Here is a 27,796-nt window from a genome sequence, read left to right on the forward strand (position 1 = left end):
GAACATCCTCCGTGTTCTCTCTTCTACCAGTTGGGGGGCAGATTGCTGTTCAATGTTAGAGGTATATCGTGCTCTTATTAGATCGAAACTCGTTTATGGATCAATGGTCTATGGCTCTGCCAGACCCTCGGCCTTAAAGATGCTAGACCCCATTCATCACCAAGGACTTCGACTCTGCACTGGGGCTTTCCATACCTCTCCAGTTCAAAGTATATACATTGAATCTCATGAACCTTCTCTACACCTTCGCCGTTTGCAACTATCTTTACAATATACTTCGAAACTTTATTCCTTACCAAAGCATCCCACCTGGAAATGTGTTTTCCTTCCTCGGTGGGCAGTACTTTTTCAAAACAGACGATCTGTCATTGTTTCGTTTGGCCTTCGTGATCCAGGCAATTGGATGAATTGGGTCTGTCCTTGGATAACATTGCAGATTCCACAGGTTGGCCCATCCCACCATGGCTTATTACAGCCCCCAAATGTGACCTTTCTTTCAGTCACCTAAAAAAGGCAGATACTCCAGATTGGAAGTACCATATTTTATTCAATGAATATCTTTCAAACGATCATTCATTTCCCATTTATACAGATGGTTCCAAATCAGGTAATTCAGTGGGCTCTGCTATGGGTCAGTAGTTGCGCGCAGAATCCCTTCTACAGCTTCTGTGTTCACTGCTGAACTGTATGCCATATCTCTTGCCCTGGATCATATTGCAGCTGAGCAGTACTCCAACTGCACTATTTATACTGATTCACTTAGTTCTATACTTGCCTTGGAATCACTACACATTAGCTCACATCCTATTCTTGCTGATATTCGAAAATGACTGGCCCATTTCTCATTAGCAGCTACTTCAATCCAGTTTTTCTGGATACCAGGCCATGTTGGTATTCGCGGGAACGAGCTTGCAAACATGGCAGCTAAATATGTCTGCTTCAGCACCATCACTCCTATGCCTATTCCGTACATGGACTATGGTGTTGTCTTCAAGGCTCAGCTCCATGCCAGCTGGCAGTCCACTTGGAGTGAGCAACGTGACAACAAACGTTTTCAAATCAAACCCAAAATTAGACTTTGGCCATCTAGCTTCCGTAAAGTTCGGAAGGAGGAAGTTGTTCTAACTAGACTACGCATTGGTCAAAGTTTTTAAACTCATCATTTTCTTTTATCTGGAACTGATGCACCAATGTGTAGTTTGTGTAACACTCAAATCACTATCAGCCACATTTTACTTTCTTGCCATCGTTACAATTCTCAACGACGGCAATATTTCAAACATTTTTTTCCCAGGGTCAGTCTGTAACATTGGACAGAGTTATTGGTGATGGTGACTCTGTCCACTTTGATAATGTTTTAAATTTTAATGGCCATTAACCTTTTAATCTCATTTAAGTGTTGCATATTTATTCATTACACCTTTTAATTGTGGTTCCTTTTTTACAGTTTTAATATCTCTCGTTCAATTTGACATTGGACAATGGCCAGAACATTAAATAACTCGACACCAGGACTGGAAAGGCCAACCTCAGGTGATTGACGGTGGTTCTTGAACTTACCTGTTAGTCTTCCTGGCAGGTTATGATCATTACCATTTTGCTAGAGTAAATATTTTACAACTTTGAAGACTGGATGTCACCATTGGTTTTTACACCATTTTCTGTTTTAATTGCTGTTTTGTTTTTACCTTCATTTACTTTTACAAATTTTACTCCATTTACTTGACTTTATTTTTTTACTGGACATTTGGCTACTCATTGTTACAATTTTGCTATGTATCTTTTAAAACTTCTATTCTTTTACATTTTGATATACTGGTTGCTATGACACATAACCCAGAACCAGGACTGGAAAGACCAATTTCAGGTGACTGACGGTGGTTCTTGAACTTACCTGTTAGTAGTCCTGGCTGGTTATGATCATTACCTTTTTGCTAGAGTAAATACCTTACAACTTCTTCTACTCTGCCTTCTATCTTAACATTGTAGACTAGGTGTCAACATTGGTTTTATACTTTTTTGTTTTACCTTCATTTCCATTTATGTCTATTACTACATTTATTTTTTTTTTTTTACATTTTTACCGAATGTCTGGTGCAGATAACCTCGCTGCTTTGTGCCATAAAACACTAAATCAATCAATCCTCAAATCAAACCTCCTCTAGTCCACCTTGTGTGGGTTTCAACAACGGTGCTCCATCATGAACAACTTGATTTGACTTTATCAAATGACATCTTTTTTCTATTATTTTTTACCTTGAAAAATTTATGATACTATGTGGAGGTATGGCATTTTGCAAGACCTCCACTCGTATGGGTTGCATGGCCATTTGTCCATTTTTATCAAACATTTTTTAATGGACTGATATTTTCAAGTTCGTGTGGGTTCAAAACTTTCCCGTTTTTTCCCATAGGAACTTGTAGTTTCTCAGGGCTGTGACTTGAGTGTCACAGTTTTGATTATAAATATTAATGCCATTACTGGACAACTCCCTCCTGCAGTAGCAAACTGACTATGTTGATGACTTCGACATCTTGATGCAGTCATTGAACATGAGGTTTATTGAGTGGCAACTACAGACTGCCCTCAATCATTTACTGAAGTGGACCACAGCAAAATGTTTTACCTTTTCTCTCTAAAACCCATCTGCATGTACTGTTACCACCAGTATGGTATTTACCCCAATCCCAAGCTTCATCTTGGTGAAGTTGTGCTTCCTGTGGTCCCTGAGGCAAAGTTCTTGGGGCTTATATTTGACCATAAGTTGATTTTCATTCCATGCATAAAGCAGCTACACATTGAGAGTACAAGGGCACTGAACATCCCCCATCTTTTCTCTTTCACCTCTTGGAAAGCTGATTGATGTTCTATGCTCAAGATCTATCATGCCCTCATTCGATCACACTGGACTATGGATTTCTGGTCTATGGTTCTTCCAGATCCTCAGCCTTGAAGATGTTGGACCCTGTTCACTATCCAGGGCTTTGGCTCTGCAAGGAGGTTTTCTACACTTCTCCAATCTATAGTTTGTACACTGTCTCATGGACCTCCTCTACACCTCTGTTGTTTGCAACTGTCTTTACTGTATGCTTCAAAACTTTGTTTCTCACCACAACATCCCACCTGGGGTTGTATTTTCCTTCCTCATTGAGTCATGCTTTTTCAGAATAGATGGTCTGCCATTGTTCCATTTGGCCTTCATATCCAGGAACAGTTGGCTGAATTGGGTCTGTCCCTTGATGACATTGCTGTCTCCATGGGTCAGCCCATCCCACCATGGCTTATTACCATCTCCAAGTGTGGCCTTTTTTTTTAGTCATCTGAAGAAGGCAGATTGAAAATACTGTCTTCTATTTGCAAAACATCTTTCAAACCATCCTTCCATTTCCATTTATATGCATGGCTTGAAATCAGGTGAATTTGTGGACTCTGCTATGGTTTGTTGTGATTCAGTGGTTGCACACAGGATCCCCTGTACAGTTTGTGTTCACTGCCAAATTATATGCCATTTCTCTTGTCCTGGATCACATAGAAGCTATGCAGTACACAAACTGTAGGATTCATACTGAGTTTCTTATCTCTTTGCTGACCCTGGAATCACTTCACATTAGTTCTCACCCTGTTCTTGCTGATATTCAAAACCAACTGACTCATTTCTCTTTATCATCTACTTCTATCCAGTTTTTCTGGATACCAGGCCACATTGGTATTTGCAGGAATGAGCTTGCTGACATCACAGCCAAGTCTGTCTGTTCTGGTGCTATCACTGCTGTGCCTATTTCATACATGGACTACAGCCCTGTATTCAAGGCTTGGTTCTACATCAGTTGGTTGGTTGTCAACTTGGAGTGAGCAACGTGATAACAAGCTTTTCCAGTTAAAACCTTTTGTTAGACTTTGATCAACTTGTTTATGTAAAAATTAGAAGGAGTTTATGCATTGGTCACAATTTTTTAAGTCATCATTTTCTTTTCTCTGGAGCTGATGCACCAATGTGTGGTATGTGTGACACTCAAATCACAATATCCCACATTTTGCTGTTGTACCATTGTTACAACCATGAGCAGTGGCACCATTTTAAACATGTTTTTACCATGGGTCTACTCTTGGTGTTTTACAGCATCATTAGCAATGGTGACCCTGTCCACCTTACAAATGTTTTTAATTTTTTAAGTACCATTGATCTTTTTAATTCTATTTGAGTGTTTATCTGATATTGGGCCACAGTTTTTGTTTTAACTTCTCTTTACTCTTTATAATACTTTCACTGTTATTTTATATTTTTTTACCAGTTGTGTGGCACAGATAGCTTAGTTGCTTTGTGCCGTAAAATGTCAAACAACAACAGCAGCAGCATTAGATTAGGGAGGGTGTGGCACTAGTCTTGTTGAAAACAATAATAAATGATGTTAGATTATGTGGATATCATTTTCAAAGGTTCACATGGTCTGTCATATTATAACTTTATATCTACATATTGTCAACTTCCTTCAAAAAATAGTTGAATTAGAATCCTCCTTAAGCAGTACTTGAAATTTATACTTTGCATTGAAAACCTTTGGTTGTTACACTTCCAGACTCTCCAAAATTACCTAGCAAGATACAAGGGCATGGACTTCGAACTTCAACACCTTCACCTCGTCCATCACCAAAACCTCCTCGACCTCATTCTTATGCAGGTTCCACAACTCATGAAATTGTTGTTGTAAAGGAAGCACAAAAGCCAGGGAAGAGCATAGATACTGATGAAGAATTGAACAAACTGAAGGTGTGTTTTTACAGAAAGTTTTTGTATGTGATCATCTTTTATTTTTGTTTTAGAAAAAAAAATATATATATATGAAATTTCAAGCCTATTTGATAAGTTACTCACTTATGTGTTTCCAAATATTCAGCAGTTAACAGCTTATCAATGAATATTCTAAAATACATGTACCTCTTCCCCTCACACTTTAGCTTTATCGCAATCAAAGTTTCTCTTTTCTGCCTACCTAAACATTAATATGAATCTTATCTCATTTGCTCCATCTTTTATACCCCACTATATTGCCCAAAGCAAATTAAATATTGTAATTCTCTCCACGTACATCAGTGCATCCTCTATCCCAAATCTGTATATATAAGCTCCCCATTTTTTATTCTCCATTTACCTTTCTCAATTATGGAATGTTAGAATGATGGTTGTATTTTATTAACCTTGTTGCAGGTTTATTCCCTATATGTTGTAACTAGTTATACTTAAGCTTTGGATGATTTCTTTTTACACATCTTATGGGGTTTTGAGTTTATTTGCAAATTTTTTCAAATTTTCCACAGGAAAAAAACTAATTTTGATATGTTTTGGATGTGTATTCCTACATTCACATCTCTGACATGGTGTGCTCCTTTTCACCTACCTGTGGAGTTTAGTGTGTCTGGGTATTGGGCAGAAGCCCCCATTTGCCAGAGGATTTCCAACCACTTGTATAGAGAGGTGTAGCTTTCATAAGGTCTGATGTTTTTTATTTTTCTGTTGATTCAGAGGCTTAGCTTGTGGGTAATCCAGGATGGGCTAGTGAGACGTTGAACTATTTTCTAGATCATTTGTTTGCTGATAAAATTAATCATGAGCTTCAGACGGACACCTTATCTCCTACACTGTTTTTGCAACTAAAACATTAAGTTTGTAATTTCTTGAGCATTTCTACTGTGGTATACAAATGTTCATCTACTTTGTTGGAGGAAGTCATTAGGCTAATTACCTAGTCTTTCCACCTTTGCCAAGCATTTATGCACATGTTTAGAGATTTGCTGATCAGTAATAAGAGAGTGCTACTGTTTATCAGATCAGCGTGCCTTAGCTTTCCATTGCTTGGAGGACCCATATTTGAATTCTCAGAGGTTAGATCCTCTTCTCCTTCCTTGGAGTTCTGTACCTGATGCCACTATTTGTTTTAACCTGACTCAGTTTTCCGAGATTTGTTTGTCCATTACAACAGTTTTGCATTTTTTTATTTTTCTTTGCAACTTTTGTCAGAGACCTATCACAAGTATCCTGTTCAATTTGCAGAGAACCTTAGTCATTTGTTGACTGCTATTTTAGTAAGGTTATCAGCATCTGCTCTCTTTTTGGTCTCTTGGTTAGTTTATCATTAGGATCTTTTTGAGAGAGATGGCTTGCTTAAGGGCATTCAGCTTGTTTCTTTGGCCTTTAGATATTTCAGAGAAGTTCCTTTTTCAGATATTTGATTTTTGGAGGTATTCCAGGTTCCATGGAATCTTGGGTGGATGTGGCCTGTTTTATCTCTTATATTATCAATATTGGTCTTTCTCCTTTCCCAGTTTTCTGCTACACAATTTCCTGTATCTCCTGTTTAGATTTCCAGACCATCTACTTCAGCTCCACATTCCATCAAAAGGGAAGATTCCACTCTTATCAACAAATATCTTGCTGTCATGTGGAACACCAACAATGGCATCAGTGACAACCCTATAGAGTGTGGTCTTGTAGGGGATTGACTTAGATGATTCATATGGGAGACTTTTGCATTGATCAGTGGGTCATTTAGATCATTATGAGACAATTGGTTCTTTGTTTCATGTCTCCTCCTCCATTGGCTCTCATATAGGTTGTCTTTCCTCTTCCCAAGAATCATCTATTCAGTCATTCAATGCAAACCATCAAAGCTCTTGTGTACAAAGAAGCCATCAAGTATGTGAATTCCTGTCTTGAGGGTTTTTATCCCTGTTTATTTGTAATACTAAAAGAGATGGGCAATTAGCAATCTTTCATCAACCTTTTTACTTCTCAGTCATTTCCTCCTGCCTCCTTGGTTTATTATGAGGTTGTTTTTTTCCCTCTGTTAGCATATTGTTCAATGTTGCCAATGCCTATCTTTATATTCCTTTTACAGAATTTTCATGTAATTATTCTCATTGTGCATGAGAGATATGTTTTTCAGTTTCACGTTTTACCATTCTACCCCATATGTCTTTTGCCAGGTCCTTTTATGTCACATTCACTTTCACCATTATGGATGACTAGCTTCTTCTCTCTCCTTCCCACCAATTGACAGAGTTCACACTTGAGCTCTTTTATTCATAACTGCAAGAGCTGTGTTTCTCATCAAACTGGAGAAGGTCTATTCTTACTCTCACATAATAATTCATTCATATAGGGTATTTTTTTCATTTCACATCCTTTTTTGGGCTCCAGCCTTTTCTTCCACACCTGTAGACCAGCATATGCAGTTCTCTCTGTTTAAAGATATGTACATCCCTAAAATCACAATAGGTGTTCCTCTCATGCCTCTACTTCCAGATATACCTTTTCATTGATGTTTTTTTCCATAATGAGGTACTTAGTATATGGGGATATGGAATTCAAATACATCTGGACAGAAGAGGAATCTCTCTGCATCCGTCTTTTAAAACTAGCTTCTAGCACTTCAGAGAGTTATGACTCAGGCATTTGAATTGTTGTGAGAAAAAGTGGTAAAGCTTCACTCATACAATTCCAGTATGGTCTCCTACATTTCCAAGCAAGAGGGCATTCACTCCAGGTCTCTCTTTTTTCTTTTCTTTTTTCAGACATTGGATCTTCTTAATTGGGCCCACAATCATTATAATTTTTCTCCTTGCTCCAGCTTTTATTAATTTAGTGGCCAATCAGTTATCTCATCCCAACAGAGTTCTTCCCAAAGAATGGATGTTTCCTCAAGAAGTCTTTGTTGGATCTGTTTTTGTCCAGGATACATCAGATCACTGCTTTCACCATTCACTGGAATGTCCAGCTTCCATCCTTCTAGCCTCCAATCCCTCACTCTCTGGCTTTGAGCATAGATACCCTCAGCCAGGGTCTTCATCTTTACATATTTCTTCTAATTCATCTGTTATCCAAGGTTCTTGCACTGATTTGCCCCTCATTCTGTCAAGTTATTCTGATAACACCATATTGGCTGGGCTACCCTTGGTTTTTCACTCCATTATCTTCAGGAGTGCCAATCTCTTCAGCTTCATCTTTGACCATTCCTCTTACATCAGCTTTAGTTGAACATTCTTCATTTGGTGATCACCATTCTCTGCCTTGACATTTTTAGTTTATAAGGTCCATTGTATGACATCAGGGATTGACCTCTCAGGTGTCATCTTCATTAACACAGTTCATTCAGTATTTGTCTTGGACATTTAACAATGGAATGGTTCAGTTATTGTAAGTGGTCTCTCACACATGGTTTTAATTCTTATTGTCCCACTTTGCTACACATTTCTTTATTTCTTACATGTGCATTCGACAAATGTTTGACACCTTTGTTCATTTCTCAATAGGTTTTTCTCCAAAAACTACAGCAACTGAAGTAAGGGATAGGCTTTCTTTACTATACATCTTCCTTCCATTTCTTATTTTTACAAACTCTCATATCATGCTCCCTATATTACCTTTTACTTAAGACTTGTTTTTGTTTGGTAGCAGACATAAACTTTCAGATGTGGTTGTGATTCATGTTCCCAGGACTATTTACCATTACAGTTATGTTCTGTCATATTCCAATAAGTTTTTTTTTTTCCAAAAACTTCAGAAACTAAAGTAGGGGATAAGGCTTTTTTTCCTATTTATCTTGTCCCCATTAGGACAGCAGCAAGTCTATAGATTTACAATGCTAAAATCAGGGTTCCTTTCCCCTTGGTGGACACATCAGATAACTTGATTTGGCTTGAGTGTAAGAAAACACACACTGTTTATCTTCCTTCCATTTTTTATTTTTTCAAACACTTGTATTGAAATTGTCTTTCAGGCTCATCAATGTTATGTTGTGTGCAGCAAAGGGTTTTAGGGTTCACATTTCCACATTTTATCCATTAGGATCTTAAGGTATCATGTGACTTATCCTCTGTCAGTCTGACAGGTCTGGTTCATCAATTGGTACATATTGCTTCCTCTTGGTATCCATTGAAAGAACAGACTTCTTTGGGTCTCATTAAATGTGCCATATTTTAACTTCCCTGACAACTCATTTGAACTGCCTACTTAGAAAATTACACAGGCTGGTGTGTGGAACACATGTAATACATTTATATCTCATTATTTACATGATATGACAGTTGTCTCCTTAGAAGGTTTTTTTGGTTATTCCCCCATAGTTATTTTCCACTCCCTGGTTGGTTTGCAAGAGATATAACTTCATTCATTTTGTTTTATTTTACTCTTTTTCAGGGACTCTCTTGTCATTTTTATTTGGACACTGTGATGGGTGTTATCTGGTTAGATATGCTTATTTTAAAATCTGCACAACCTACCATTCGACCTCTAAAATATTTTTCTGATAGTAACAAGTTCTGTTGAGATGAAGGGCTCCATAAGACTACCTTGTATGCTGTCTAGGCAGTGAACGATTATAAAACTGGAAGCAATACTCTACTAGACCACCATGACTATCACGAGTGAAGCTTAAAGGGATTTTGCAAATTTTCTGACCCCTGAAATTAATAAATCAGGAGTAGTATGCTTTTCAACAAAATAGGGAATTATTGTACTGTCTCTGGAGCATCATTCCTCTGGACTCTCCAATATGAGTATCCCCCCCAATTTCTCTTTACCACTCAGTTTCCAGTTGCTGGAGTGGTGGATAGAGATCTGTTCCTTTTGAGTGATGCATGAACTCATTATTTCATTTAAGGATGGAGAAGAGGGTAAAGTTGGTTGCCCTTCTAACAATAACCCTGGATGGTCTTCCCAGATATATGATTGGAGCAGGATCACCCTATGTGGGAGTCTCCTTGTACTTTCATTTCAGAAATCACTTTTTGCTACATGGCTGCTTTATATGTGGCCCTTGTTTTTGATCATTTTCTTAATTTTGTTGATCATGGAAGAAGGTTTGTGGTTCTTTATAATTCCACAAGTGGAACTTCAACTCCAGTGTTGTTGATTGAACATAGTTTGTTCTGCACCTTTCTTGTAATTCCAGAGCAGCAGGTGTTTTGTCTCAAGCTGGTGTAATAGGATTGCTGCTCATTATCCCAGGCTTGGTAATCTCTATTTCTTCAGATTGAGCGAGATGTAACAGGTCCCTTAATTCTGAGTACTGTTTGTTACATTTAGCACTTCTTCAGTTTGTCAACTTTTGTGTTGCTTACCTTCTCTTCTTTAATTCCAGTAGCTTAACATACAACATTCTGTAACTTTCAAGTTGGATTTCAATAATACCACCTTACTAAACAAGACCAAATACAAAATGATCCTCTTGCTTCAGCCACTATGCCTTTTACCTAGATTTGGGTCCACAGCCCTATAATTTCAATGAGAAGACATGACACCTTGTCTGTGTAGTTGGGGCCTGGACAAATCCACGTTCTTCTAATGATGTTAGGATTTTGCTTCTGTGGCCAGGTGTCCTTCATTACCCAGGTATCCAGATGAAGAGCATACCTGTTCCAGAAGTAGTGTGTAACCTACTAGTTTGCTATTACTGTATCTTATTTTTGTATGCTCCTTTTTTACACAGACACTTTCTGCATATATTTTGCCCTTACTGACCCTTCCACGTTGTTGATGTGGGATTATAGCTGAACTGTAAACAGAAATAAGTGTGCTTTGGAAGTTACCAATTTCCTACAACAAAAGTGTATTTATAATAATACTTACCTCCTTTTAAACTATCCCATCATTTATTCCCACAAATTGGCTGGTTGTTGGGTTTGCTAAAAAAAAAAAATCATGAACAGGAAGTAAGAATGAGGATCATGTATATGGATCTGGGATGTGGGGCAAGTTGACGAAGGTTAAGAGAATCATATAACACATGAAGAATAAATTTCAAGCAAGGTTAATAAAATAAAAATAAAACTATAATGCTAACATTCCATAATTAAGAAAAGTGAACAGGAAGTAATAGTGGGGAGCTTAATATGGATCTGGGATAGAGGGTGCACTGATTTGGTGGAGGTATCAATATTTAACTTCCTATGGGCAATATAGTGGGGTATAAAGGCTGAAGCAAGTTAGGTAAGATTAACACTAATGCTTAACTGGACAGAGAAATGAAACATTCATTGTAATGAACCTAAAGTGTGAGAGGAAATAATTATTATTGGAAATGAAACTTTTGGTATATGAAAATGTTAATCTGCAAAATGCAGAGGAAACAGTAACATTAATTTTTAATTGTTAAATTTTACTCGAAGATTACCAGAAGTTATAAAGTTAAATCAGTTTAGATATTTTATTATGTAAAAAAGCAAAAGTAAAATGTTCCTATTTATTCACAGTTTAATTGTATAAATTATAAACTTATTGGGCCAAAATTGACTTTCTCACTTGGTATTGTTAATACTTAGCTATTCATGAGAAAATTTTATTATTTCTGGTGTCTCCTAGGCTTAATTAATGTGATGGAATGTATGACAGTCATATGTGAGCATATGCTTTCACATTTTTATCATAGAAATAAAATTTTGAAGATGTTACAAGGATGGTATAAGTTAACTGCCTTACAATTATCTTAATAGCACTGACATGTGTATTCTTTTAAATTTTTTATAAATAAGTATAATACTGTTCTCTGCTATGACCTTAGACATATTTCTCTTGATTTTTACCAAGAATGTTTTGTTTTATTCCTTCTATTCACCATTTCTCATTCATAATCCTTTACAAGTTTTATTCTTTTTGTTTTTTATTGCTGTCTACTTGTTCTTCCTGTGAGTTTTAGACCTTTTTCTTTATGCCACATATTATTACATACTCCTGTTTTGTTATTTATATCAAGGAATTAATGTATCTATCTTATGTTTCATAATAATTAGTGTTTTAAAAACATGTCATGACTGACTATATGTTTATTTTACATGTAATTAATATTACAATTGTGACATCTATTTTCCACAGCACAGCAGTCTTGTAAGATATATAAAGGTTAGGTATTACATTTTTTGTTAAGATATATTTTACCCTCATGTTTATTGGCAAACCTCTGGGAATGCAGCTTTCTTCCTGTGGTTTTCATAATGATTGTAGTTATTTTTGGCTCATTCTCAGATGTACTTTATATTTGATAATATAAATCAATATATATTTGTTAATCAAATATCAGAGTTTAGGTAAATACCATAAAAAAGGTTGTTTTTATTTTGTGAGCTATCTCAGTGCCTCATACAGTTGATACAAAAAACATGCTATTGTACTTCACAACTAAAATGTTTTCAGAAATTTTCAAGAAGGTGCTACCTTTGTTAATCATGTGTTCTTTTTATACCTATCTACATTAATAACAAATAACTGGATGTTACTACAGAAGCTGACACTGATCCTTTATCCTGTGTTTGAGTCAACTGTGATTCATCAGATGTCACAATTAGACAGTTTCTTTTTTAATGGTCTTGTTTTGATTCCTTAGTGAACACTTTGATCTCTGGTTCTTGTTTTATATACTGTTTCTGTGTTAAACATTTCTTTTTACAATTTTCAAATTCTGCAAACATTCTTTATACTTGTTCTGTACAAAATCGTTTCTGTGGAAATGTGTTTAAACAAAAACTACAATAAAGTTTATTGTTTAACTTTTTTTATCATCTTTTGTCTCAAATGTCATTTAGTGATAATTTGGCTTTGCTTATGCTTTAAGAAGGTAGGATATTATTTTGCAAGTTATGTGTTTCATAAAAAATTATCTGGATGTACTGTCAAGATAGTGGACAGTTTTAGGATTCTCTTATATGTCAAAGTCTGTTTTTGATGTTGTGATCTTGTATAGGATGAATTACACTGTGGTTACAGGATTCTTCAAACCTGACTGTTGGCTCTATACTTATGAAGTATCATCTGAGACTTAGCTTGTAAAAATCTTCCTATCTCATTTTTAGCAAGTTTTTACCTACATTCTCAAAGTTTGGAGAACTCTAGCCTTCCATGTAAAATTATTTGCTTAATAAGATTTATCTCACTATCGGAAGTTTCATTTCGGAAACACTACATCTCACATATCAATCAATAGCACAAAATCACATGAAAATTCCAGTAATTGAGATTATTGGATAATATCAAAAGTTTGTGAAAGAAACTAGCAGTTTTACATATCTAATATTGATATTTTACATGAAGAGAGCAGTATTTAATACAGTTAAACAACAGAGAAAATGTTCATCAACTTGTAGCACTCCTCACAATGTGACAAGTATTGAATAATAGTTTCATCATAACTAGAACTGGACAATTAGTGGAACTTTATAATTGATTAACTATTAGGTTCTTTAATGAGTTACATTCAACTAATCAATCATTTTAACATGAAACTAAACTTCCTACTCCCAGCTCATTTTCAATACTGTTAGACATTTTCAAACTGCCCTTCCTTTAATATGCTGTACATCTTAAGGCATAACTAGAAAGGATTATTTAATTTTTTTAATTTTAAGTTCTTATACATGAAAATGTGTCATATACTCAATACAGTATGAAGCATGTAACAAGCTGAAAATACAATTAATACCTTTCCATTGATTTATCCCTATATATATAATGCACAACATAATATACAATACAGTAAAATTTAAAAAAAACAACAAATAGTATAACGTTTACAATTAGGAAGAAAATGTGATAATATTAAATATCTTTTCAGAAATGAATTATTCATAAGATGGGAATTAAAATATAAGAAATATTAGAATCACTGTAATTTAAACAAATCTTTAGTTACAGACATTTTGGATTTTTTTCTAATTCCATCAAAAGATTGAAAAACTGAAGAATAATCAGCTTTATAATTAGAAGAAATACCATAATAGTTTTAGGGCCGAAGTTTAGACAGAAAACATTAAAGTGATTAATGGGGTTTACCTTTCACAGTACAGGCTGGAAAAAATCTATAGAAGTACTTGTGTATATCAAGAAATTAATAAATCAATCAAACAACTTCAAATTCACTACTCTAAGCAGCATGTGACACCAACTAGACTTTTGTTTTTCCCTTTCAGTTCTTTCTGTTTAGCTAAAGTTAGTTCTAATAATCAAACAAAAGTCCTATTTTTGTAAATATATCAACAACTTGACATTATAATACTGTTTTTAATACATTTATATAAAGTTATTACAAAGATGATTAAATAAACAACTTGTTCAGCAAAAAATGGTTTTGAGTAATTAAAGAACAATTCTTAAGTTGCTGTAACGTTTTTGTTCAAGTAATCTTACTCTTGGTTTCATTTTTAGTTCTCAATAAGTAAGATAGTAAACTTTGTTATTTTGATATACAAAGTAGACATGAACCATAGAGTTGTGTAAAAGCAGAATGGATTCATGACTATAAAATTAGTAACAGTTAATATTTCAATTATTATCTAGTTGAACTAATTAAAAACATGTATAATCAGTAACATTAATTTTAATTAACTAATTATTTTCCTTATTCAGATGATTGTCTAAATCCAGCCACAACAATGATTTTAAGAAATTATAGTAAGAACAAGAAATACAGTTTTACAAGTGTGAAAACTGCTGGCTAAAGTGTAAAATGTAATGCTTTATTTAATTTGTATATTAAGTCATAGACTTGTACTATAAGTTATGAATGATTTTTAATCTTAAGTAAAAAAAAAAAAATGTTATGAGTTCTATTGTATAGTGTGATATTAGTAATTAGTAAATCACAGCTCTGTCTGGGTGTGTGTCTTATAGAATATCCCTCACTTTTTCCCGATAATGAGGGAAACATTAAATGTTCCAAGTGTAAGAGATCCAGAGGTATTGAACAAGCTTGATCATGACGGAGTTTTAAAGCTCTGTCTTCGCTACCAAGATCATCTTCGACAGTGTACAGAAGTTGTGAGTGGAGAACAGAACTCTTTGGCATCAAGAATAAGAGAGGTGAGTAACATTTCTGTGTAAGTACAGTAAAGTGTGTTGTTAAAAATGTCTGTAACATTTATTCAAGTTTATGCCCAAAAAATCTTAATGGTGGAAAGTATTCTAAGAATATGTTATTTTAATTTTTTCTTTCATTTCTTCCAGCACATAAAGTTTGTGACATATTTTGAGAAATCTTAATATTTTCTAGAAGTAAAAAACACATCTTTTGTGGGTCAACTGTCTGAATGTTGTTTGAAACTTTGATTTTAAAAACTGCTCCATTAAACTTATGTGCTGTTTTACATCTGTATTTCATTGTATTTAGAAATAAAATCTGTGATATCATACTTTTTTTTTGCATGGGTTTTGTAACATTTATACTTCAGTTTTATTTTTTACTTTTATAAACTTTCATCTTTCTTTGCTATGAAATAGTTCAATTTTTATCTATTTTAATCTGTGTAGCATTTTCCATTTTTTCTTCCACAATGCCTGGGTGTGGTTTGTCATTTTGAGCAACTTTATTTGGTGACCTCTCAGCAAACCTTAAACATCTCTATAATTTTAACAACCCATAATGGTCTGTCTTTTAATGATTCAGCCTGTTGAAAAAAAATGTTAATTTTTTTTACTGTTCACTTCAAAGGAAAAATTATGCTTTTAGTTGTAGTTGTCTTACCTGTGCTCTGAAGTAGACACTGTGTCCAGTGACACTTGGTATTCTCAGTTACAAGGTAAGAAAGATTATCATCAGTTGCAAAACAACTATATTTGGAATATATCTACTTATATTTGGTCCTGTACTACTGACTGATTATAATACAGCACCTGTGTAGAAGAGATTTTGCTACAAATAGACTGTGTTTCAGTTCAGCCTGTAATTTATTTTTAAAAAAGCCTTTAATGTAAAAACAGGCATCAGTAGGCATTGCTGTCATATCTTTATGTGAGCTTATGCAAATGGTCAGTCAATGTTGTTTTTTATTTTTAAATGTAGCCTGTCCTAGATGTTGTGAAAGGCTATACCTATTGTGTACAGTATAGTTTATTATTCACTGCCTGATTAATGAATAGTTTTCCATCTTACCTGGCTGTAGTATTGTTTTTTTTTAAATCCAATTTTAGACTCTCCATTAGTCAATAAGAAAACACTGGAATATCTTTCCTGTGTTAATTTTTTCAACTAGTTTCATAATTTCAAGGTCACTCAAAGGATATAATTTTACTGAAAATCTTTAAATAAAATTTATAACAAGAATCAAAGTACTGTTTTTCAACTGAACATAAATTTAAGTTAAATAAATATATTTTCCAAATCAACAAACATATAATACACTCTGTACAAATTGTTAAAAATGCTTGAAAATAAATAAAATTAGTCAAAGTTTATTCATTATAATTTCTTTTTTAAATTAAAATATTTTTGTAGTTATACTTTTAATTTTACTGTATATGCTTATTTTTTATTTTCTGTTAATTTGTCTTGGTTTCACTATTCCTATCAACTTTACAAAAGCAATTATTTCTGCTGTCTTACTTCTATCTGTTTTTAGCTATTTAATGTCTAATACTTGGTGAGATAGTGATTTAGGATGAACATTCATCCATATTTTTTCCTTTCCCTACATTTTTTATTTTAGGCTACATATCTTCATGATGTTTTTCATCAAATCGTTTTAATAATGATAACTCTGTTCTTACATCTTACATCTTTATCTCCTTTTTTGAGATACATACTTTCTTTCTACTAATAAATCTTAGGTTGTTTTTCTGAGTCCTTCTATTGTTGAAACATTATCAGTTGAATGGTTTCAAACATCTGTAGATTCATATTAGTAACTGCCAATATTCACTTTGTTAGTTTTAACTTGTCCAAGAAATGTAACTTACTTCAATATTTCAATATTAACCTTGTCACTTCACGCTGAAGATTATTGGCTAAATTTTGTGACAAGTGCTATTGTTTATATCTGAATAAAATTGTGTTACTTGGAATAACTGTGGTTAAGGATTCTTCATCTTTCTAAATAAGATCAAAAAACTTTAATTTGTTTACTTTGATTTTATTCACTTATATTGTTAGAAGGTTGATTTTTATATTGAAAGTGAAATTAAAATGTCAGCTTGCTATTTCATTTGTTACGATAGATTGACTTTGCAGTAGCAACTTTGATGAGTATGATGACTGAGCGACAGAAAAAATTTGCTAAATATGCAGAGCAGTTAGGCAAGGTGCATGACATCTCATCAACCTTGAAACGATGTCATATGACTTTGACTGAACTTGTGGAGAGCATGGATACATTGAACAAATTACTTCCAGAGGAGGAAAAACTTGAACCATTTGTAATGGTAACAGGATAGGAATTGTGACTTTAGGACTTATTTAAATCTAGAATAAAAAATAATTTGTTTGTTGATATGACATTGTTTGATTTGCTTTGTTGTCAGCTGTATTAGAAGATAAAGGTGTACAAATGATTTTTGTGAAGAATTTTTGAGAGAGGGAATTTCAGGTCCTTTGAAATCACCTGTTAAAATTTTATAAAACTTCAATTATATTGTAAGTGCTGAATCTGTGGAACATCATTTTTGAAAAAGTGTGTGGTCAAGAAAAAGTTTTAAAGTGAGTAAGTAACTAATTACACACACTGGTATGATCTTTTTTTTTTTAAATGCATTGTTCCATTTTCTTTGTGTGTCAATAATACTTGGCAAAGGGCCACAGCTTTAAAGGAATTAAAACCAAGTTTGAAATATGTTTTGTTTGTTAAGTTACCTATAGAGGCATTGCAGATATTCTTACAACAGTTTATAAAGGAAGTGGACGTTTTTAAATTGTGATTAACTAAGATGAAATTAAGAGAGATGATACATTTTGGAGTGATATATATATATTGAAAATGTATTTATTAGTCTGACTTATTTTTAGTATTATGGTTTCAAAATTAAAGAAGGATTTAAGTAAAGGAACTAAACATGTACATTATATTATATTGTGAAGTAATTTCTAGAAACAAAAGGGCACCATTAACATCAATTTATAAAACTTGACAAGAAAATTTATTGTTTACACCAAATTTATTCTTGCCTTATTCTGTTGTGACAACACAACTAACTGTGTGAATCATTGGATTTCTCTTAACATCTTTGAATCCAGGAAAAATAAAAATGGCTACATATCATTTTTTCTGAGTGTCAGATACATAATTACAAAATATATATATTAAAATGAAGCAAAATAATTTAACTGATTTTTTTAGGGTGTAATTTGTACTGAATTTTGTGAGATTTGTCAAATTGTTCCTCAGTAACACAAAAAATAGTACATCATTTATATAGTTTGAATGTTTCTGAAAGCTTATTTTATGTTATCTGTATGTGTAACCTTTTGTATATAATACTTCAGCATTTCTGTTTAAAGATGGAACTGTGTGTGTATGCATGTACTTATATATTGATGTGTATAATTTTAAAATGAGGCAGAAAGAAGCTGCTTTTTATCATAGTGATCACGGTGGAGATGCGTGATTAGTAAATTTTTCTGTTTTCCTTGTAAATAAATATTTAAAAGAAGTTGTAGCTGAAAATGAGGCATTTCATTATTGTTACTATAACTAAATAAAATATGAAACATTTTCCTTATTTTTTTAATTTTTTGAAAAGTTTGAATTGTGTTTGGAAAAAAAGATTTAAAGGCTTGTGTTTTAGTTGGATTTTTTTTCTCATTCATACTGTGTTAAGCAATTTTTAATGTATTTATATCAAAAGCAGAACAGGTAAGAGCAATTTTAATTTATGTTGCCTTGTCCTTGTTGTTTAAATGATTTGATTACATTTAAAAGTCAGTTTACTATAGTGTCTCAAAAAGTTTGTGAAAACTGAAGATGTGCTAATCTGTTGAAAAAGTGTGATGAAACAATGAATTTACTTCATTAGAACATACTTCATGAAGCAAAGGCAGTAATTTTTACCAAATCATTGGTAAAGCTTCATCTTATTATTTTTTTTTTTGTGATAAATATTGTTTTAGGCTTTGAAATAACAACCAAAGATAAGACTGTCCGTCCAATAAAAATCTTTATGTCCAAAAATAATTTTACTCAGGTGGGTGAGCAGAAAGTATGTATACTTACAATGCTAAAAACTAAGTGTTTGTTGCCATAGTGTGGATAGAATGCAGATAGCTCAATGTGTGGCTTAGTACTAAAAAACAACAAGCAAACCAATGTTACCCAAACATTTTACTGTAATAAGAGCATTATATTTAAATATTTCAAAATTTACTGTTTGAAATATTTCTTTTCTGTTAATTCATTCAGGGCTCATTGATGTTTTTATTGAAGTACAAAAGAAAACTGAAACAACAACAGCATTGTTGTACAATATGACTCGTACAACCATGCAGAAGTTTACTTATTTGGTTTTGGTAATTATAAAAAATGTGTGTCAACTCTTATCCAAGTTACGTGATATACTGATTAGTTGTTCCAGCAGCAAAACTGTCAACAGAAACAGTCATGCATGGGTTGTAACACAGAATCAATTAGTGATGTCCCATAGAAAAGACATGGTGTTAATTTTTATGATCTGAATAAATGGTGAAATAAGACTGTGAACATTGTAGCTCTTGTCCAGATTTTTTACAGGTTTAGTGTACATAAGTATTGGTGAAATTAAACAACTTTACATAAAAGGCTCACCTAGTAATATACTTAAGTAAATGTAAACTCATTTGTAAATTACAGTTTTGCAACTTAATCTAAAAGAAAAAATGTCTAAGTTTTCTTACAAGATTTTTGTTTTCTCTGCATAACCTGCAATATGTAGATAAGTAAATCTCTAACATAGAGTTTGTGTAATAATATATTAAATACAAATTTGTAAGTTTACAAACATTGTCTTTTATAACTTGGTGCTTCAACTATTTTTCTCCTGTTTTAAAAGTATGTAACAATAAACTTTAAATATTTGCTGTTTAAACTATAACTTCTATATAGGAATATAGTTTATGTGACATGGATGATGTTCATGATAAAGTTGCTGAAAACTATAGAAGAGTCAGCAAATTAATATCTGAGTAGTTGGATTGGTATTTATACATTTCTTTTTTCTTCTGTAGACAGGCATGGTCTAGTAGTTAGTGGGCCATGCTGTGAATCTCAATGTCCGTGGTTTCTGTCCTGTTGCCACAGTATCACACTTTGCACTTTGAGGTTATGAATGTGCCATAAGAGTGATAGTACAGTTAATCTGTTTAATTAGGTTAGCCCAAAGGTTCATATTGTGTATCATTAACTCGCCACGTTCCATTTAGTCTGAGACCAAAATTTGGGACAGCATTTCAGATAGCTCTTATGAAGCTTTGCAAGAATATGTGAAACCAACAATTTTTACATTGGAATATGAGATTAAATTGTAATTTTACACTGGATTAATAATCACTTCCATCTAATTACATTTTTGTATTTTGTATGAAAATATTATTAAAGCGTTTTTACATTAAGCTTAAATTAAATCATTTAAGTGGTGTACATTAAGCCTAATATTAGCTCCAATTGTCTTGCCTAATTTATGGATTGTACTATGAAGAAATGGATCAACATTAAATGTCTGTGACCTCTGTCTGAACAACTTGTGTTTGTCATTCCTGTAAATGTAAATAATTAGTTTCATAATTTTTGACATCTTGAGCACTTTGTATTACAGTTATGAATGTAAATTTGCAGAACAGTATAACAAAGAAATTTAAATTAAATGTGTTATATTTCTTATCCTTGATTCACCCATATCAACATTAAATATTCAACATCATATTTGACACAAATTTGATTGAAAAAAATCACTGTTACCAGGTGTAAACCTGAAATAATACCAGTGTAATCAAATAACAGTAATAGTAAGCAACACTAATAATGTAACAAGTTCCTTTTACTTAGTGGAACAACACTGATATAAAACAAAGTTGTTGTAAATGCAGCATTAAGAAGAATTTCCTAAAAAAAAAAAGTAATTTTTATGTTATTGTCTAAAGACTAATTTTATGGCAGTAACTGCTATCTTTTAAAACATTAGAATTAATTTGTGTACAGCATGTTGAAACTTTTCAGGATACTGAAAATTTTGCAATTAAACATAATTTCAATTTTCTTTAATCAGAGGTATAAGAAAATATTGGGTATGAATTAGCCAATTGAAAATAAAAATAGTATAAAAAGCATAATTGGAAACAAATTGTGTGTTTTGGGTTAAACATATTCCTCCATTAGAGAAGGAATTGTTTTTTATGAAAGATCTTTGTTGCTTCATTTAAGCTGCTGTTAAATCTTACTTAGTGACTTAAAGTGTTTTTTGTTGATTTTCACACAAATAGCTAGTTTTTAATAGCATGCTGGTCTGTCTTACAACTTTAAGTTGTCCGTAATGTGTTTCATAATTATTCTTAAAATTTTATGACTTGTGTACATAGTGTTAAACACTATTTAACTGATGAAAAAGAAATAAAATATAATTTTATAAACTTATTTTACAACACTTATATACATGACCACACATATTTCAGTCAGTTAATACATGATCATTCAGAATATTATTATTAATAGTACACTAACAGAGAGTAAGAAATGATATAACAAATGTGTGATTATTACATAATTGTGATTTTTACTTTCTATTAAATCTGAAACCACAAATTAGAGTATAGAGATTTCCACAATACATTTCTGGAAATGTATCAAGTTTGTAAATATCATTATTTACAAGAACAAAAGGACTAGCTTACTGGTTTTTTTATTCTGAATGATAGTAAAGTTAATTCAAGTTCAATATAATTAATGTTAAAAGTAAATGGTTTTTTTTTTTTAATCCTTACCATAACTGTGATTTGTGGGATTGATAATAGTACCAATTTACTTATGTAGTCTGGTTCACACTATGATAGATTTTGTTGTTTTTTTATAATTGACAATATAAATCATCCCTGGCCAGGTGGGTTGTGTTTGACTCCTAATCTGAGGGTTGCAGGTTCAAATCTCCCTCACACCAAACAGACTCGCCCTTTCAGCCATGGGGATGTTATAATGTGACAGTCAATCCCACTATTCATTAGTAAAAAAGTTGGCAGTGTGTGGTGATGACTAGCTACCTTCCCTCTAGTCTTGCATGGTTAGTGCAGATAGCCCTTGTGTAGCTTTGCATGAAATTCAAAAATAAACACAAATCATTCCTAGTTCTGGCTGGTTTGATAGAGCCTGGTATTACGCAGGAGGCTTCATTGGAACTGGCTATGGCTAGTATAGCATAGTTTATTATGATTATTATTATGTATTTTTTGTTCACTCTTACGTTTTTAGCATTACTTTTGATTCAGTTAGTGGTATTAAACTAAGGCTATTAAAGTGTGGGGATTTTAGTCATAAATATGCAGTTTGTCATGGCTTCATAAAAACCAAGAGGATAAGGTTCTATCAGCAATATGACATATCCCACATATTGGTTATTGACCTTGCCCAAACTTCAGAGTAGTTTCATTCACTGATTTAAACTTCCATGTTTTTGAAAACAGAGTTAGAAACAAAGACAGTATATTAATATGGAAAACAAGTGATTTTTAAATTGTGTATATTAATATATATGCATCATGAACTTACGTTTTATAGTTATCTTTGTTGTTTTTCTGATGAAACAAAAGTGCAGAAATCAGGTAAATAATTATATTATCTGTATAGTAAAATTACGTTAGTAAATATGAATTATAAGATAGCCTTCCTGTAACCCAATAACTTGTGGGCTGAATACGGTGATGTAGTTGTGGGACCAGATGACCAATTAGGTCCAACAAAAGTCGCAGTGTAATTTATTGATCATTGTGAAAAGTTGAGATAAAATCTTCACAGATTCTCCTAAAATGGCAGTAGTGCAAGGCTGGCCTCAACTTAGGGTCAAGCCAGCAGTTGGCAATTATATATTTAAAAACTACTGGTATTGGTAGAGAAAGCACTAATAGAAGAGGGAACAACGTTTCGACCTTCTTCGGTCATCGTCAGGTTCACAGAGAAAGAAAGGATTACTGACCGGTAGTTGACAACATGTTTGAAGGCGGTTGTGTAATTGAGTGTAGGAATGAAGAGGGCGTGCTTAGATGTTTGATTATAGTTATTAATATAGGTATAAAGGTGTTCCTTTGTATTGGTTTATTTTGGGCTTGAGTTGTTGTACAAGTAAGGCTTCTTTAATTTTGCGTTTATTTAGCCCCTTGGTGTTGATTCCTGTACGTGGTGAGGGGACCTCCCAGGGAAAATTCTGTTCTTTCACTTTACCTCCTCTGGGATCTAAACATCCACCCACGTGTTTGCCGTGCGTAGGTCCAACCCTAACACACCACTTTGTCCTTGAATTCCAATAGACGGGGGGCTTGGGGTGGCCCCTTTGGTCAATCGGCTGGTCCAGTCGGGCTAGAGTCAACCAAGTGCCAGTGTTGGATGTTATCAACAGGTGTAGTGGACATTATATCTGATGCTGGTGTTTGGGTATAGTGCATACGAAACCCTGGCGTCGCTGTAGTGTCCTTGCTTGACTCGTAGGGCTCCTTGGTGGGTGGGGTCAGTGGGCACCGAAATTTCCCTTTCTTTATTATAAATACTCCAATTAAAAATCTTAAAAAAATAGTGAAAAACTATAGGTAAACGACCACGTCTTGAATATTCTGAGCAGCAATCCTTACTATCCGTACCACCTGTTGTGCCTCACTTTCTTATATTACACTCACTTTCAGACAAATCTTTAGGGCAAATGTCTCCCTTTTTCATTCAGAAGGGACTAGAGGGACCTGCTGGCTCTTCAAATTCAGTGAAAAAGCTTCGATCTGGTGATATGTTGGTGGAAACATCCACATCTCAGCACAGTGAACTCCTGTTACATTCAAAGGCTATTAGGGATAAACCTATTCAGGTTTCACCTCATGCTACTTTGAATTCACCACGAGGAGTGATTGTTGAGATGAATTTGAAGAACATCCCAGAGTCGGAGATTCTCGCTGATTTCTCCACACAAGGAGTTTATGAAGTGAGGCGTATCTTCACTCGCAAAGATGGAATTATGATGCTGGCCAATGTCCTCATTCTGACATTTACGTCACCACGTCTGCCTGCCACCATTAAGGCAGGTTATCTTAATTGCAGAGTACAGCCATACATTCCAAACCCTCTGATGTTTTCAGTGTCAACAGTTTGGTCACTCGAAGACGTCATGTCGTGGTTCCTTGACGTATGCTCGTTGCAGTGGAAAGGTACATGATGCCTAAGAGTGTGAAATGGACCCTCATTGCATCAGTTGCAATGGCGCTCACCCGTCCTACTTTCGTTCTTGCCCTAAAAGGCAGGAAGAAAAAGAGGCGCAGCATTTGAAAACGATTCATAACATTACCTATCCCGAGGTTCGAAAATTGCTGTCCACCACCTCATCTCGAACGTATGCTGCTGCACTTCGTTCCACAGCTACTGTAGGAGTGCAGACAGATCTCTCTGTGCCTCCTGAAGAATCGTTCTCCAAACAAATGAAAAGTCTTTTGACCTCCATGGTTAAAAAAGTTGATGAATCAACTTCAACACCTATCTCTGTCTCTTATATACATTTCACCAAACCCCAAGATCCACATCCTTTGGTTCCAGGTACAGGCATTTCCTCGGATCCATCTTCCTCTCTCACCCCAAGATACAAAACAATCATTTGTTCACGTTTTCAGTCTCTGGAATCCCCTTCCAACAGCAAAGACCTGCCTAATCAACCCAGGGCAGGATCCATGGAGCTCGATAGACCTCCCTCGAATAAGGAAAGTAAAGAAAAAAGACGTGGTCCTAAACAGATGAGATCTCCACCCAATTCTTCTACACGTAAATAAAAATGACCACACTGATACAATGGAACTGTCGAGGTTTATTTTCTAATCTGGATGACATCAAAACACTGATTGCTTCCTACAATCCTGTTTCTCTTTCCTCACAGGAAACATTTCTGAAACCTGCCGATACAGTCACTTTTCGGCAGATTTCTTTATAAAGAAATGACAGGCTGTGTGATGGAGGGGTGGCACTGTTGGTTGATCAGCATGTGTCCACCCTGTCTTTGCCACTCGACACACCCTTGGAGGCCATTGCCATCCGTGTTTCCTTGGGTCATACCATTGCTGTTTGTTCTCTCTACCTGTCACTTGGAGAGACATATGATCAATCAGACCTTGATGCTCTCATTGAACAGTTGCTGTCTCCCTTTTTCATCCTGGGGCACTTTAATGGACATCATCCCCTCTGGGGAAGTTATGATATTGATAGGAGGGGTCGCTCTGTAGAGCGTATACTCTCTGATCACAACCTTTTTCTTTTCAATACTGGTTCTTCTACTTATTTTCATGTGCTTAGTCAGTCCTTTACTGCTATTGATCTCTCAATTTGCTTCCCTTCATTATTTTCCCATTTTTCATGGAGGGATGACAATAATCCACGAGGCAGTGATAATTTTCCTATAATCTTGAGAGAGACTGGCCGTGGTCGATGCTACCCGACCCGCGTGCCCCGGTGGAGCCTGGATCAGGCAAACTGGCCCTCTTTCACTGCTCTTGCAGAACTTGATCCTGCCATTGTCTGTAAGCCATCAATAGACGACTGTGTGGCGGCAGTAACTGACTGTATTATACAAGCAGCTGCTCAATGTATTCCTAAAACCTCGACACGTTTTCCTCTATATCCTCGTCCATGGTGGAATCCTGCCTGCCACATGGCATGGAAGGCTTAAAAACGAGCCTGGGATACTTTCCATAGATATCCCACACTTTCGAACTGCATCGCTTTCCAGCGGGCCCATGTACATGCTCGATGGGTAAGACGTCAAAGCCAGAAGGAATCTTAGATTAAGTTCACAACCAGCATATCCTCTACCACTAGTTCTAAAGTTATTTGGGACAAGATTCGGAAGGTCAGTGGGCAATATCACTCTGTCACTCTCTCGATCTTGCTCTCTGATGGCTAGGAAGTAAGTGATACCCAGAGCATCGCCGATACTCTGGTGTAAGCTTTTGCCGGGTATTTAGCAATTCTGTCTCTTCTTCCACTTTCTTAGCCATCAAGAGTCGGGCAGAACAATCACCTCTTTCCTTTCGAGCTGATTGCCTTTATGACTATAATCGTCCCTTTACACTGGTGGATGTGAAACTGGCCCTTCATCGGTCTGGCAGTACATTGGTTGGACCTGATGATATACAGTATGAGATGCTGCGCCATCTATCTCCTGCTTCTCTTGCTATCCTTCTGGTTGTTTTAACTGGATTTGGCAGGAGGATGTTTTTCCTGATACCTGGTGCTAGACTATTGTCCTGCCTTTCTCCAAGACTGGGAAGGATCCCAAGATTCCTTCAAACTACTGTCCAATTGCTTTGACGAGCTGTTTCTGTAAAACCTAAGAGAGGATGGTTAATGCTCGTCTTGTTTGGTTCCTCGAATCAAACAACCTTTTCTCGCCCACCCAGTGTGGGTTCCGACGACAGTACTTCACCATGGTCCACCTCATTCGACTTAAAACGTCAATCAAAGACGCCTTTCTCAAATGACAACATTTTGTATCAATATTCTTTGACATTGAGAAAGTTTATGATAAAACATGGAGGTATGGCATTTTGCGAGACCTCCATATATAAGGGTTACGTGGCCATTTGCCCATTTTTATTAAAAATTTTAATGAACAGGAGATTCCAAGTTTGTGTGGGTTCGACACTTTCCCGTTATTTTCTAAAGGAACTTGGAGTCACTCAAGCTGTGTTTTGAGTGTCACACTTTTCAGTATAAAAATTAATGCCATCACTAAACAACTCCCTCTCACTGTTGCAAACGAGCTCTATGTAGACGGCTTTCACATCTTATGTTAATCGTTAAACATGAGGTACGTTGAGCAGCAGCTACAGAATGCCCTCAGTTGTTTACTGAAGTGGACCACAGCAAACGGCTTTACCTTCTCTCTCTAAAACCATTTGCATACACTTTCGCCCCTAACTAGGTATTCACCCTGATCCTGAACTCCGTATCGGTGAAGTTGTGCTGCCTGTGGTCTCTGAGACTAAGTTCTTGAGGCTTATCTTTGACCGTAAGCTAACTTTTATACCACACATCAAGCAGCTACGGGTCAAATGTACAAGAGCACTGAACATCCATCCAAATAAAACCCTGTATTAGACTTTGGCCGTCTTGCTTCTGTAAGAATCGGAAATAGGAAGTTGTTCTAACTAGACTACGCATTGGTCACAGTTTTTTTAACTCACGTTTTCTTTTATCTGGAACTGATGTACCACTGTGTAGTTTATGTAACACTCAGATCACAATAAGCCACATTTTACTTTCTTGTCATAGTTATGATTCACAACGACGGCACCATTTTAAGCATGTTCTGTCCCAAGGTTTGTCCATAACGTTAGACAGTGTTATTGGTGATGGTGACACTGTCCACCTTGGTAGTGTTTTTAGTTTTTAAAAGGCCATTAATCTTTTAAATGCCATTTAAGTTACTGAATAAATTTTACTGAATTTACTTTTAACTTTTACCGGACGTTTGGCGCATATAACCTAGCTGCTTTATGTTATAAAACACTAAATCAACCAACCAACCAGTTCTTTATTTAGTATTTGGGTGTTTGCTATGGTTTTATTGTGTTTATTTTATTTGCAGTGTTCGAAAACGTGTGAAGGTGACTTTTTGTGTTCTTTGAATCTGGTTTCCATTTTTCTACTTGTTTCTCCAATATAGAAGTCGTGGCAGTTATCACATCGTATTTTATAAATAATATTGGTGTGTTGTTTTTCAGTGTAGTTTTTACATAGTATAGACCTTAGTTTTATGCCTGGTTTTTGAATAAATTTGGTATTAGCTGGAATGTCATATTTTATTGCTAGTTTTTGCCAAATGTTGGTTATTTTTATACTGATGTTGGG

The 27,796-nt window shown here is 34.7% G+C and overlaps 1 protein-coding gene across 5 annotated transcripts in view; it reads left to right on the forward strand.

Moving 5' to 3' along the window:
* BORCS5 (BLOC-1 related complex subunit 5) overlaps nucleotides 1-20,456 on the forward strand; it is a 33,052-nt gene extending 12,596 nt beyond the window's left edge. For all 5 annotated transcript variants that reach the window (XM_076477947.1, XM_076477946.1, XM_076477944.1 and 2 more), the window contains exons 3-5: nucleotides 4,579-4,769; nucleotides 14,655-14,843; nucleotides 16,974-20,456. In XM_076477947.1, the coding sequence (XP_076334062.1) occupies nucleotides 4,579-4,769; nucleotides 14,655-14,843; nucleotides 16,974-17,189 (596 nt within the window). In that variant the 3' untranslated portion in view covers nucleotides 17,190-20,456. The remainder of the gene's footprint in view (nucleotides 1-4,578; nucleotides 4,770-14,654; nucleotides 14,844-16,973) is intronic.
* Nucleotides 20,457-27,796: the final 7,340 nt, after the last annotated feature.

The sequence above is a fragment of the Tachypleus tridentatus genome, chromosome 13 (genome assembly GCF_004210375.1).
Source record: "Tachypleus tridentatus isolate NWPU-2018 chromosome 13, ASM421037v1, whole genome shotgun sequence".
NCBI lineage: Eukaryota > Metazoa > Arthropoda > Merostomata > Xiphosura > Limulidae > Tachypleus > Tachypleus tridentatus.